Here is a 13204-nt window from a genome sequence, read left to right as displayed (position 1 = left end):
CCTACAACCTAATCTTGTGTCACAAAGAAAAGGAGAACCTAAAGATTAAGAAAAGAATGAAACCCTAATTACAGGTCCCTTGATTAGCATAAGGTCAATGGAGATAGCCAAGACAGTAGGAATAATAGAAGGCCCTTTTGTAAGACATTATTGACATTAACCTCCAAGCTCACATTGTGTAAAAAGCCAGTCTCACAATAGCAAAAATGCCTGGACAGATTAGAATTCTTCCGCTGAGCTGGTATAGTAGGCACGGCGAATGTCCAAGGGAAAAGCACCGACACATGGAGACCATGGTGGTGGTAGAAGTGCTGGGAGCCATCTGCTCCTAAGCCTCTTTGTTACATATTATCTCCTCTTCCCCTCAAGCCCATTAACAGGACAATAGGACGTCAAAATGAGTCTGCAACGGCCAGGTGCTACTGCCTTAGGCCTGATTCCTGAGTGCTCAGCTAGAGCAATGTAAATCAGCTCCTCAGCCCACAACACTCAGCGTTAGTGCTAGGGTAAGGGTTGGTTTCAGTTTATGGGTAGTGTTAGAGTTTACGGTTTAGAGTTTGGGATCGAGTTTTGGGCTACATGTTAGGGTTACGTTTATGGTTAGGGTTAGGGTTAGTGTTCAGTTTAGCATTAGGGCTAGTGTTAATTTTAGGTTTCAGGTTATGGGTAGTGTTAGAGGTTAGGGTTAGGGTTATGGGTAGGGGTAGGGCTACGGTTAGTGTTAGGGTGAAGGGGAGGTTTACGTTTTGGGTTCATGTTAGGGTTAGAGTTAGGGTTATGTTTCAGGTTATGGGTTGCTAGGATTAGTGTGATTGTTAGGTTTAAGGTTAGGTTTAGGATTATTGTTAGGGTTACGGTTGGGTTTAATGCTATGGATAGAGTTAGGTTTCAGGTTATGGTTATGGTTATGGTTATGATTATGGTTCGGTGGTTAGTAGTTAGGATTAGGGTTAGGGTTATGGGTAGTGTTAGAGGTTAAGTTTAGGTTTAGGGTTATGGTTAGTGTCAGGATTCAGGTTAAGATAAGTGTTAGGGTTAGGGTTAGGCTAGGGTTAGGGTTAGAGTTAGTGTTCAGGTTTTAGATAGTGTTGGAGCTTAGGGTTAAACTTAGGGTTGTGGTTAGGGTTAGGTTAATGTTTAGGATTTGCATTAAGGTTAGGTTTCAGGTTCTGGGTTAGGGTTATGATTAGGCCTAGGGTTATGTTTCAGGTTATTGTTATGATTATTGTTAGAAGTTAGGGTTAGCATTAGGAATAGGGTTAGGGTTAGATTTAGCATTGGGTTTCAGGTTATGGCTAGTATTAGAGGTTGCAGCTAGGGTTAGGATTTAGCTTAGAGGTTAACTAGGGGTAGGGTTTAGGGTTAGGGTTTAGGGTTAGGGTTAGGCTTTGGGTTAAGGTTAGGATTTATAATTAGGGTTAGTGGTAGTACTTAGGGTTAGTGTTAGGGTTATGGTTAATGTTAGGGTTCAGTTTATGGTTAAGTTTAGGTTCAGAGTTAGGGCTAGCATAAGGGTTGGTTTTAGTTATGGGTAGTGCTAGAGGTTATGGTTTAGAGTTTGGGATAGTGTTTTGGGTTACATGTTAGGGTTAGGTTAAAGTTAGGGTTAGTGCTAGGGTTAGGGTTACTTATTAGGCTTAGGTTAAAGTTAGGGTTAGGGTTAAGGTTAGGTTTTCAGTTATGGTTTGTGTTAGAGGTTAGGGTTAGGGTCAGGGTTAGGGTTTAGGGCTAAGGTTAGGATTAGATTTCAGGTTATGGGTAGTGTAAGAGGTTAGGATTAGGCTTAGGTTTAGGGTTTAGGTTATGGGTAGATAGGGTTAGTTGAGTGTTAGCTTTAGGGTTAAGGTTAGAGGATAAGGTTAGGGTTAATATTAGGGTTCAGTTTATGGTTAAGTTTAGGTTCAGGGTTAGGGATAGAGTTGTTTTCACATCATTGGTGTTGTTAGAAGCTATGTCTTAGTGTTTGGGATAGTGTTTTGGGTTACATGTTAGTGTTAGGGTTATTAATAGGGTTAAGGCTATGGTTAGGGCTAGTGTTAGGGCTAGGGTTATTGTTAGGTTTCAATTTATGGGTACTGTTAGAGGTTAGGGTTACGGTTAGTGTTTAGTGTTAGGGGTAAGGTTAGGGGTAGGGATACACTTAGTGCTAGGGTGAAGGTGAGGGTTAGGTTTCAGGTTCAGGTTAGTGTTAGGTTTAGTGTCAGAGTTACTGTTAGGGTTAGGTTTAGGTTTAATGTTATTGGTAAGGTTAGAGGTTATGGCTTTAAGTGTGGGATAGTGTTAGGTTAGGTTTAGGGTGTTAGTGTTTGGGTTCAGTTTAAGTTTAGGGTTACGGTTAGGTTTAGTGCTATGGATAGGGTTAGGTTTCAGGTTAAGGTTATGGTTAGAGTTAGGATTATTGTCCAGGTGGTTGGTAGTTAAGGTTAGAGTTAGGGTAGGATCAGGCTTAGGATTAGGATTATGGCCAGTGTTAGAGGTTAGGGTTGTGGTTAGGGTTAGTGTTAGTGTTAGGTTTAAGGTTATGGGTAGTGTAGAGATTATAGCTAGTGTTGGCGTTTAGGTTAGGATTTAGGTTTAGTTTTAGGGTTATGGATAGGTTTTAGTTTTATGATTTGGTCAACGTTAAGGTTTCAGGTTTTGGGTAGTGTTAGAGTTAGGGTTTAGGTTAGGGTTAGAGTTTGAGTTAGGGTTAGAGTTTGGGTTAGGGTTTACATTAGGGTTAGTGTTAGGTTTAAGGCTCAGGTTATGGTTAGGCTTAGGGTTATTGTTAGGTTTCGGTTAGGGTTAGGGTTAGGATTCAGGTTATGGGTAATGTTAGAAGTTATGGGTTAGAGTGAGTTATAGTGTCAGGGTTATGTTTATTGTTAGGGTTAGGGTTCAGTTTAGTATTAGGGTTAGGGTTAGTCCTAGGGTTAGGGTTAGGGTCATGGCTAGGGATAGGTTTAGGTTTTAGGTTATTGTTACGGTTATGGTTAGGGTTAGAGTTAGGATTATGTGTAGTGTTAGAGGTTAGGGTTAACATTCAGGTTAGGGTAATGCTTAGGTTTAGAGTTAGGGTTAACAATCCGATTAGGGTTAGTGTTAGGATTAGGGTTTATGTGTTCAGGTTAGGCTTTAGAGTTATAGCTTAAGGGTTAGGATTAGTATTAAGTGTTAGGGTTACGGTTAGTGGTTAAAAGTTAGTGTTAGTGTTAAGGCTAAGGGTTATTGTTAGGGTTACTGTTAGGGTTATGGTTAGAGTAGGGTTGCATGGCATCCCAATATCCAGTCTTGTCCTCTTTTTCCCTGCCTTCCTCCCACAAAGCCAAACATGTGCTGTTTCAAGACCAGAATTGGGTCACAGAGAAAGATATTGAAGAATTTTTCATTGACCATTTCATGCAGAGGTACACATGCAAAGGGCCCTTTCGTTGTCTTCTCTCGTACTTGTTTGGATGAAATTACGTGATTGTGTGATGCCTGGAGCAGTGGTAGCCTCCCTGGGATCATATAACCTCTCATGCGCACCTGAAAGCTGAAGTCCAGAAAGAAGATGAAGAGCAGAAAGATGAGAAGGTCTCTAAGTCTTGAAGCATTGCTGGGCTGTCAATCCAACCCAGGATCACCCATTGCTAGACTTTATTATCCAAGGTTCCTAGGTGTGAATCACTTTACATTTTCTATTACTTGCCATTGAATGCATCAACTCACATTAAAGGTAAATAAAGAAAGAATAGAAAGAAAGAGAGAAAGAAGGAAAGAGTAAAAAAAGAAAGAAAAAAGAAAAGCAACTTTAAGGTCTCCCATGGTCTCTCAGATGTCTGGAGCCACTTCCACCCTTGGCTCACTGAATTTGTAACTACTGAAGCTGTCACAGCGATACTCGAGGCTGGAGGGCCACTGGTACATCGCCCTGGGAACGCGGTGAAGTTCACGCAGCCTTAGGAAATGCACGCAAATCCATGGACTTTCATGTGGACAAGATGCTTCCAAGCAGCTGTAACTTTTCTCCTGGGACAGTGAGCACCGTGGAGCCTGAGAAAGTATTTTAAAAACCTTTGCTCAAGCCATAAAATGCAGCTTCTCTGGCTAGCACAGTCAGCTGACCTGTGGCTTCAAAACCTTGAACTGCTTAGGGCTTACTGAAACATTCCAATTATCTATGTGCAAAAAATGTATAAACAAACCAAAGGGTGAAGTTAGGACCTTATAAAAGGCCTGCATATTCCAGCTCTTCATTCCCGAGTGTGGGCCTAAAAATAGCTGTCTGCATATTTGTGATATGTAAAATATGGCCACATCCCGTGGTTCTTTATTTAAACATGCTCGGGCCCTTGTGCTGGGTGGTGGCCACTCTGTCCCTCGCCAGTGGCTCTCAGTTCTCAGGCCCACAATGGCTCCATGCCAGGAGTCCCCTACAGAAGCTGCTGAACTATGACAGAGACCACATCAGTAGCATAACCACAGCAGGTTCTGCTGGGGCATGCCAGAGGCTTAGAGCCCAGGAGAAGCCATTTCTAGAAAAATACCTTTATTTTTTTTGTGTGTGTTTGTTTGTTTATATATTTTATTTGGAAATGTTTACACCGGAACCGTGGAACTAAAGTTTAGACAGTGGGGGCCTGGCAGCGTGGCCTAATGGCTGCTAAAGTCCTCGCCTTGAATGCCCCGGGATCCCATATGGGCGCCGGCTCTAATCCCGGCAGCTCTACTTCCCATCCAGCTCCCTGCTTGTGGCCTGGGAAGGCAGTCGAGGATGGCCCAAAGCTTTGGGACCCTGCACCCACGTGGGAGACCTGGAAGAGGTTCCTGGTTCCTGGCTTCAGACCGGCACAGCACCGACCGTTGCGGCTCACTTGGGGAGTGAATCATTGGACGGAAGATCTTCCTCTCTGTCTCTCCTCCTCTCTGTATATCTGACTTTGTAAGAAAATAAATAAATCTTTAAAAAAAAATAAAGTTTAGACAGTGGGTGTCATCAGACAGCATTAGTTTATTATAAAAGAGACACGGAAATTAGTTACATGATGAAAGATTTCAGAATATCAGTGGAATGGGCAGCTTCGTGTGACGCCATTTCAACAGATTTCAATCTACGTATTTTCCAAGCATGTCACCATCTCTAAATAGAAAATAATCCTTGTCATCTAGAACTACTTTGGTGCCTCCATATTCTGGAAGAACTTCATTTCCAACTTTCACACTAACTGGCTGACTCTCTCCACCCTTTCCTTTAGAACCCGATCCCACAGCCACTACTGTCGCCTGCAACACTTTTCCTTGGGACCTCTCCGGTAGCATTATGCCTCCTTTGGTGACAGCTTCCACGGCACTCCTTTCCACCAGCACCAGGTCAAAGAGAGGCAGAAACTTCCTAAATGCTTGTCCCGCCTGCAGGGAAGAGGCAGCGTTGAACTGGAAACGGGCAACAAACACTACAGCATAATTGCAGCTTTCCAAAGTGACTGCCTGGACTCCATAAAAAAAAAAAAAAACAAAGAAGCAAACAAAAAAAAAACCCCCCAAAAACAACCTTTCTTGAAAAGAATTATCTTAAAAAATACAACATCCAAGGAGAAGAAAAGGGTTTGCTGGGAGCAATGAAGACTGTTTGGGACCTAGGCCTGGGGACTGCCAACACCGTAGCCAGGGACACGGTGCCTGTGAATTGTCCTGGAGAGGAGTCTGGGGTTGTGTGGGTGGGGAGACTGCTGAGGAAGTCCATCACAGATGAGGACTGACTTCTGAGAGACTGCCATAGACCAGGCCACTGCAATTGCAGGTAACTGCAGGGGCTGAGATGAGGTGGTTTGGAGCGGGGAAGCCAGAGGACATGCCTGGGTCAGACCTGGACAGAGCTAGCTGGCATCAATCAGAGCCCACTGGTGCATACGAAAATTAGGGTTAAGAGTCTTGCCTGGGGCCTGGCGGCGTGGCCTAGCGGCGAAAGTCCTCGCCTTGAAAGCCCCGGGATCCCATATGGGCGCCGGTTCTAATCCCGGCAGCTCCACTTCCCATCCAGCTCCCTGCTTGTGGCCTGGGAAAGCAGTGGAGGACGGCCCAATGCATTGGGACACTGCACCCGCGTGGGAGACCCGGAAGAGGTTCCAGGTTCCCGGCATCGGATTGGCGCGGATCGGCGCGCATCGGCCCGTTGCGGCTCACTTGGGGAGTGAATCATCGGACGGAAGATCTTCCTCTCTGTCTCTCCTCTGTATATATCTGGCTGTAATAAAATGAATAAATCTTAAAAAAAAAAAAAAAAAAAAAAAAAGAGTCTTGCCTGACAGGACCGGGTCACAGTACCCATGAATGTCGCAGCAGAAAGTGGGCAATGTTAGGTTGGGCCGTGGTTTGTAGAAGAGAAGGGATGTTGAAGACTGAGCCAGGCGTGATCACAGGACTCACCGACACTTAACGGAGACTGGAGTTAAGAGTAGGCTGCACTGATCCAAGCTGCAGCACTTGCAAACACACTCAAGAATTGGGTGTGGGGGATAGGCTGGAACGCAGCATTCTACCAACACTCATGAAGGACAAGACTCGGGGCTGGACTATGCTGGTTAAGGCCCTAACACCTGCTGACATGTGCGAGATCTGGGTCTGAGAGCAGACCTGATGGAGGAACTTGGGAAACTCTCCTACTAGGTTGTAGCTCTCACTGGTGAGCATGAAAATTGGGGCTGGGGGTGGGCCAGAGCAGGCAGGGCTGCTTCACTTGTTGGCAGGTGTCAGGGCTGGTTAGGGGGTGTAGACTAGGCAAGACCAGGCCAAGTTGGAGCACACACTGGCATGCGCAGAGCCAGGATGTGGTGCGGGCTGTGCCAGGTAGGCTTCTGTACTTGCCTGTTTGCATAAGGGCTGTGGATTGGCAACAGATTGGACAGGACTAAGCTGCAGCACCCACCAGCACAAGTTGGGACTGGGGGGTGCGATAGATCATCCCAGCTGCAGCATCCAGTGGCAAATGACAAAATGTGGGATGGGCTATGCTGGGCTGAATCAGAGCATCCACGGGCATGTCAGGATCTGTGGATGTGAACAGGCCTGGTTGGGGAAGCAGGGGCACCCAGGCTGGACTGTGGTTCCCACTGTGTGAAGGCCAGAACAGGGGCAGTGATGTGGGTTGCGCATGGCTGCAGCATCCCTCAGCATGGGTGAACTGGATCTGGGTGGTACCAGACTAGACTAGGCTCCAGCTGGTGTTAGTGAGAGCCAGAGTGAGTATTGGACAGGTTAGGCTAGGTCTTGGCACCTGCTGAACTACGCAAGAGCTGTGTCTGGGCATGAACCAGGCATGGCTGGGCTGTAGCATCCAACAGTAAGAGCTGGAATGTGTGTGAGCTAGTGAGGCAAGGCCACTGTACCTCTGGGTACAGGAAGTGAGCCAAGTCAGGCTGGACCAAGAACCCATTGATGTATGCGAGACCTGCAACTGAGGGGCGACTTGCCAGAGGAACTTTGGGAACTCCTCTGTCAGGATGCAGCCCTTCAGGTGAGTACAACAGACGGTGGGAGCAGCCAGGACCAGGCCAGGTAATAACACCTGCCAGCATACATGTGGGTCAGGTGTGGGAGGTGGGCCGGGTTGGGACAGGGTATAGCACTCACTGGCAGATGTGAGAACCAGGACAGGGTGTGGGACGGCCGGGTTGAGCTGCAGCACCAGCCAGTTCCTATTAGGGCCAGACTGGACTAGGCTGCCAGCATAAACTGGGGGCAGCCTGGGGGCAGGCTGGGCAAGGCCAGGCTGAGGCATCCACTGGTAAATTCTGAAGTGAGGCAATGTGCCAGACTGGGCTGCAGCACCCACCAGTACATGTTAAGACTCCAGAGAGTTAGAATGAGCCCAGTAGCGGGGGTTACGAGGTATCCCTGTGGACCACTGTTCCCTTTGGTGAGCGTTAAGAGTGGGCACTAGGGGCAGACGAGGCTGGGCAGGGAGTTATAAGTGCATCCCCGCTGACCGTTTCCTGTTTCTAAGCTTTCCTTGTTGTTCTCTTGTAGGCCCCGATCTCCCAAGGGTTAACTAATTTCTAAGGGGTAACAGGATGCGCAATCATGGCCTGATACATTTAGCCACTGGCTTGACAACAAGTTCCCTCTTCCCTACTCCCCTTTTTAAGATGTCCCCAGGGGAGCTTAGGAGTTGCTTGAGCATTGGGTAAATACTGTTAGGAACTAGGAAGACTGTAAAAGAGGCAGGCTAACTTCAAATAAATGGCATTCTCTTTACAAGAATAACCCACTGTGTGTTGTCTTTTTTGTAACCCTAGTCCCTCTGCTCGGCTCGCCAACATTCTCTATTCTAGTTTTTTTGTTTGTTTGCTTGTTTGTTTTGAGGGGTTTCTGGAGCAATCCTGATGGTCATTGCGAGAGAGGGTGGAGACCCAAAGTCGGAACCAGGCAAGGACCAGAAAAAGCTCCTCTGCCTAGTCCCGAGAGAAGTTTACTGTTCTTCTGTTTCTGTGGACCGCTCAGTGCTCCTGGTTGTTGTTCCGATGACCTTGGATCCTGAAAGGCAGGATTTGGGCTTCTTCCATCACATGTGGTTGATCCAAATGGGGGTGGGTGACCTCAGAGTTCTTGGCCTCCGAAGGCACTCCATTTCCCCATGGTCTCCTTGGCAGGTGGGATGTAGTCCTCGGTGCTCGTACTGATCGAACTCAAAACTCTTAGCATGGGGAAAATCACAGGATCTGTGGTCTGATCGTGGAATACATGTGTCAAAACTGGGCATCAGTTGCTGAAGTCTGGGCAGTGGATGGCATGCCCAGATGCACACGGGGCACGTGACAGCTCATTGAGGCCTGCAGAGGACATCTAGCACCATGGCAGAGGATGGAGGGCAGAACAAAGTTGAGAACCCTCCTGCCAAGTTTTGACAGCAAGTGTCTGCGAGAATGGATACTGAGGTGGATTATGTCACGCAATGGACCTTGGAGGAGTTTCCTCATTCTTGGAGCAATGAAATCAACAGCATCTCAGAATATTAGAACCGCTTAAGCAGTACTCTCAGAACATGCTCCACATCGAGGACCATAGGATGACATCGAGTGCCACCCCACATTCCCAGTACTGATGTAGTAAGGAACAGTACTCTTCCCTTTTTCTCCTTTCCCCTATATACCGGAAGATTTAAAAAAATTGGAAGCAATTGTCTTATCCATGTTTCCCCAAACCTTGACCCTCCCCACCCTAATCGGTGGTCTACGTGGGCATGAATCCTTCTCAACTATGTAAACATCATCAAAAATAAAACAAATCTACAGTTTGCCTTTTGTGTCACTGTTGATGTGAAACAGGGACCTAGATGAGCCTGGTGGGTGGTCCCTAACACCCTACACAACCTTGAGGTTGAGGGCTGTTTGCACACCATTCAGGCCTCCTGCCTACCTCCTCCACTGTTCCCCTTTTAGAAACCTTGCTGCCTGCACATCCGACGCTTCAGCAAACATTTCCTACGTGGAGCGAGGAGCGTCCACTAGAGTCGACTTGTTCAGATGGGTCCACACAGGCTGACTCTAAGCTCACTTTCTCAAGGTGTTAAGTCTGCCACAGGCTCAGTTGGGAGGAGGCTGTGCCACGAGCAAGCTTCCCTGTCCCAGGATCCTCCTGTGGCGAGCCCTGCGGTCAGGGAGCTGTGTGGGCCCCTGGGGTTTCCATGCCAGGCTGGTGCTCTGGGCTGGGAGGATGATGATCATCAGGGGAACAGTGGAGGGTTAGGAGTATAGAGATGTAACTTTTGACAGTATTTGTGCTTTACAGAAGCTGAAAAAGGAATCTTTTTTTTGGTTGTTGTTGTTCAAGCTAGGCTGACTACAATTTCTGACACTTGTCACAGGAATCCCACAGTTATTTTTAGCCACTTGTGTACAAATCTCTCATTTCCGTTCAAATAAGGTCAACTATTTTATACAATCATATTAAAGAATTCTCTGGAATTATGAAAAGCCATTTTGTGAAGCAAATACTTTGATGTTCATTCTCTAGGTATGTCAATTTGTCTTCTGGTAGTAGATTTACTTGTAACTCACTCAGGCTATTACCCAACTGCATGGAATTAACACTTGAAATTCAGTTGTTTTACAAAGAATTTATTCAAGTTTTTCCATATTCAGTTTGAAGCTTAAGAAAAATTTAGTAGTTACATAGAACTATTTTATCTTAGATAAAAATAACATATCCACTTAGTAAATAAAATGTAATCAAATATTTGCTTAGTAAAAAAAGGTTAAAAATTATTTGGGGTTATAATCAAAGCAACATAAACAGAAATCTTTGGAAAGATAAACATTTTTCCAAATAAAATCTCCATAAAAATACTAAGCATCTTCAAATATTTCATATAAATAAATCATCTCCAGTTAACATCTTTTTGCTTTCAGTGCTAGAAAAGCTGTAACAAATTTGATTAAACTCATGCTACAAAGTTCTCTAGACATGAGTCTTACAAAACTGCCTATAAATTTGTTCAGTGACACAAAATTCTAAGAACCATACCTACGAGGGTAGGGAGAGAAATGCTTGCTGGTATTGACACGGTGGACAGACAGGCAGGCCTGTTAGAGCAAAAAACAGTGGGAAGAGTCCGCTAACCAGTACAGCTACAAAGGCACCCTAAAAGCTGAGGCAGAGACCTGCTGGCTGGGTGGGGCTCAGGATTTGTTTTGGAGGTGTTCAGAAACAGATTCTGGCCAGACTTCCACTTTGAGTCAAGTCTTCTTGACTTTGTAGCTGCCCAACTAAGGAGCTTGGTGTAAAACCCGAACGCCTTTCAGATGTAGTCTTGCTGGACAGGAAGCTAGGGAACCCGCTTAAGAAATGAAACCAACATAGCAAGTCAAAAGCAGGGTTTCCAGCAGGGAACTGGCCCCAGAACAGATTTTGTGTATTAGTGGGGCAGGAAAGGAAGACAGAGGACTGGAGTGCAGATTCTTTGCTAAAGGCAAAGGGCAGGGGGGAGGGCGAGAAGCAGAGTGACAGAGGCACAAACAGGGACCGGGGACCTGTCGCTCGGGCGTTCTGCCTGGGTGTCTGCCAGTGTGCCCTCCACCCACCCCAAGGGTGGTGGTTACTGTCCCCATGTGCTACACACACGCAGGTTGCCACATGCAGGTTTTCCCACTCTAACGTCTAATCTGCTAAAATGATTTAGAAATCTTAGAAGCCAGGCTGGCACAGGAAGCTTTAACACCGTGACTCGTCCTAGCATGCTCACACTTGAACCCGAGTCGACAGAGGAAGGATAGCCGTGTCCTTCTGGCTTGATGTTTTCTATCCAGAACAAATGGGGCCAAATGTGCAGCACTGGACCTTTAGCTCCAGGTCTGCATTCCGTCCCAAGATCAGAGATGTGAGGTTCTGCAAAGAACTCTGCAGCAAAACTGCAGGTCCAAGTGAAGTGACAGGAAATGGGTGCGGGGCTCAATGTGTCTCCTCCACGCTCTGACCAACTGAGTCAGGCCAGTACGCCGTGGCCCTCCTGGCGTGCTTGCTGCAGACTCTCCTGGAAAACAAGCAACTCACACCAATAAAATGATTAGCAGTCAAGACAACCTCTGTGATCTATTTGAAGATGACTAAACAAAAGTAAAATTTAGGGCCCAGCACGGTGGCCTAGCAGCTAAAGTCCTCACCTTGAACACACCAGGATCCCATATGGGCACCGGTTCTAATCCCAGCAGCTCCACTTCCCATCCAGCTCCCTGCTAGTGGCCTGGGAAAGCAGTCGAGGACGGCCCAAAGCCTTGTGACCCTGCACCCGCCTGGGAGACCCGGAAGAGGTTCCTGGCTATGGATCAGCGTAGCACCAGCCATCGCGGTCACTTGGGGAGTGAATCATTGGACGGAAGATCTTCCTCTCTGTCTCTCCTCTCTGTATATCTGACCTTGTAATAAAAATAAATAAATCTTCAAAAAAAGTACAATTTACTTTATAATGCTTTTAATACAAAAGCATTGTATTTTCACTTGTCATAGAACTAAAAATCTTTGGATTACATAAATGTTTCTAAAAAGGTGATGTCTGGGCCCGGCGGCATGGCCTAGCGGCTAAAGTCCTCGCCTTGAAAGCCCCGGGATCCCATATGGGCGCCGGTTCTAATCCCGGCAGCTCCACTTCCCATCCAGCTCCCTGCCTGTGGCCTGGGAAAGCAGTTGAGGACGGCCCAAGGCATTGGGATCCTGCGCCCGCGTGGGGGAAATGGAAGAGGTTCCAGGTTCCTGGCTTCGGATTGGCGCGCACCGGCCCGTTGCGGCTCACTTGGGGAGTGAATCATTGGACGGAAGATCTTCCTCTCTGTCTCTCCTCCTCTGTGTATATCCGGCTTTCCAATAATAATAAAATCTTAAAAAAAAAAAAAAAAGGTGACGTCTTAACAGTTTCTAAAATTTAGAAATGAAAGAACAAAAGATAACTGGTTGTAGCCAGTGTGGTTAGAATGGGGTCAATAGGCAATTCATTCTTCTGTCAGATCAGGGAATGTTCACACAGCCGTGTGTGTGCGTGTGCGCATGTGTGCGTGTGCGTACAGTAGACGTGAAGGCTCTCTCGGTGTCCTGCTGCCATCAGATGGGCTCTCGCCAGCTTGCCTGTCACGGCCATCGGACGGGAACGTAGCTCCGCACAGCAACCACGCTGCTGGGAAGGACTGTGCTGTCCCACGGCAGGGAGGAGGCCCGCAGCCCAGGAGACATCCTCTGGGTTAGGATGGAGCCTGACACAACAGCTCCCTGGTTGGGACTCTCAACCAGGCCCACAGTCTGAGATGGCTCCTGGCAAAGGTGTGTTCCTTGGAGACCTACATTTCAGTTATGAAAAGCGTGTGCAGTAACCTTGACAAGCGCCAGGACAGCCAAATGTCTCCCTGGTGTCAAAGGCAGGTGAGGCCACGGGGGACAGACCGTCTCGTGATGGGAAGAACCCCTGGGGTGAGGACCAGCTGGTGTTCTAGCTGGGTGATGTCGCAATGGAGCAGGGTGACGGTCCTCGCACCCTGAGGGAGAGGAGGAGCCAGGAAGAAGACCACAGCATTCCAAGAGGCCAAGAGAGTCCCCGTCGCCGTCGGCATGCTTCCCGGGGCAGCCAGCTTTTCCAGTTGGACGGGACGAGACAAACAGTAGCTTACTAGGGCTCCAGGATGGAGAGTGGCGCTTGTTCAGTGCGGAACCACAGCTGCCCGGGCAGCATGGGGGGCGGTGGGGATAGGGACGGCTGCATGAG

The 13204-nt window shown here is 47.3% G+C and overlaps 1 protein-coding gene across 1 annotated transcript; it reads right to left on the bottom strand.

Annotated features, from left to right (window-relative positions):
* Positions 1-4954: 4954 nt before the first annotated feature.
* Positions 4955-7000, bottom strand: LOC101528495 (10 kDa heat shock protein, mitochondrial-like). The gene is made up of 2 exons (XM_058670354.1): positions 6887-7000; positions 4955-5394 (listed from the first exon to the last, which is right to left on the bottom strand). The coding sequence occupies exons 1-2, from the start codon at positions 6998-7000 to the stop codon at positions 5068-5070; spliced, it is 441 nt and encodes a 146-aa protein (XP_058526337.1). The 3' UTR covers positions 4955-5067.
* Positions 7001-13204: the final 6204 nt, after the last annotated feature.

The sequence above is a fragment of the Ochotona princeps genome, chromosome 1, assembly GCF_030435755.1.
Source record: "Ochotona princeps isolate mOchPri1 chromosome 1, mOchPri1.hap1, whole genome shotgun sequence".
Taxonomy (NCBI): domain Eukaryota; kingdom Metazoa; phylum Chordata; class Mammalia; order Lagomorpha; family Ochotonidae; genus Ochotona; species Ochotona princeps.
The sequence above is the reverse complement of the archived record's forward strand: the minus strand, read 5'-3'. Positions and strand labels throughout refer to the sequence as shown.

Excerpts from the sequence above, each read along its gene's own strand:
- LOC101528495 (XM_058670354.1), bottom strand. The coding sequence starts at position 7,000 with ATGCCCGTGGATGCTCTGATTCAGCCCAGCATAGCCCATCCCACATTT. Across the intron at positions 5,395-6,886 it reads CCCAGTCCCAACTTGTGCTG|TTCAACGCTGCCTCTTCCCT; the intron begins GTGGGTGCTGCA and ends GCCCGTTTCCAG.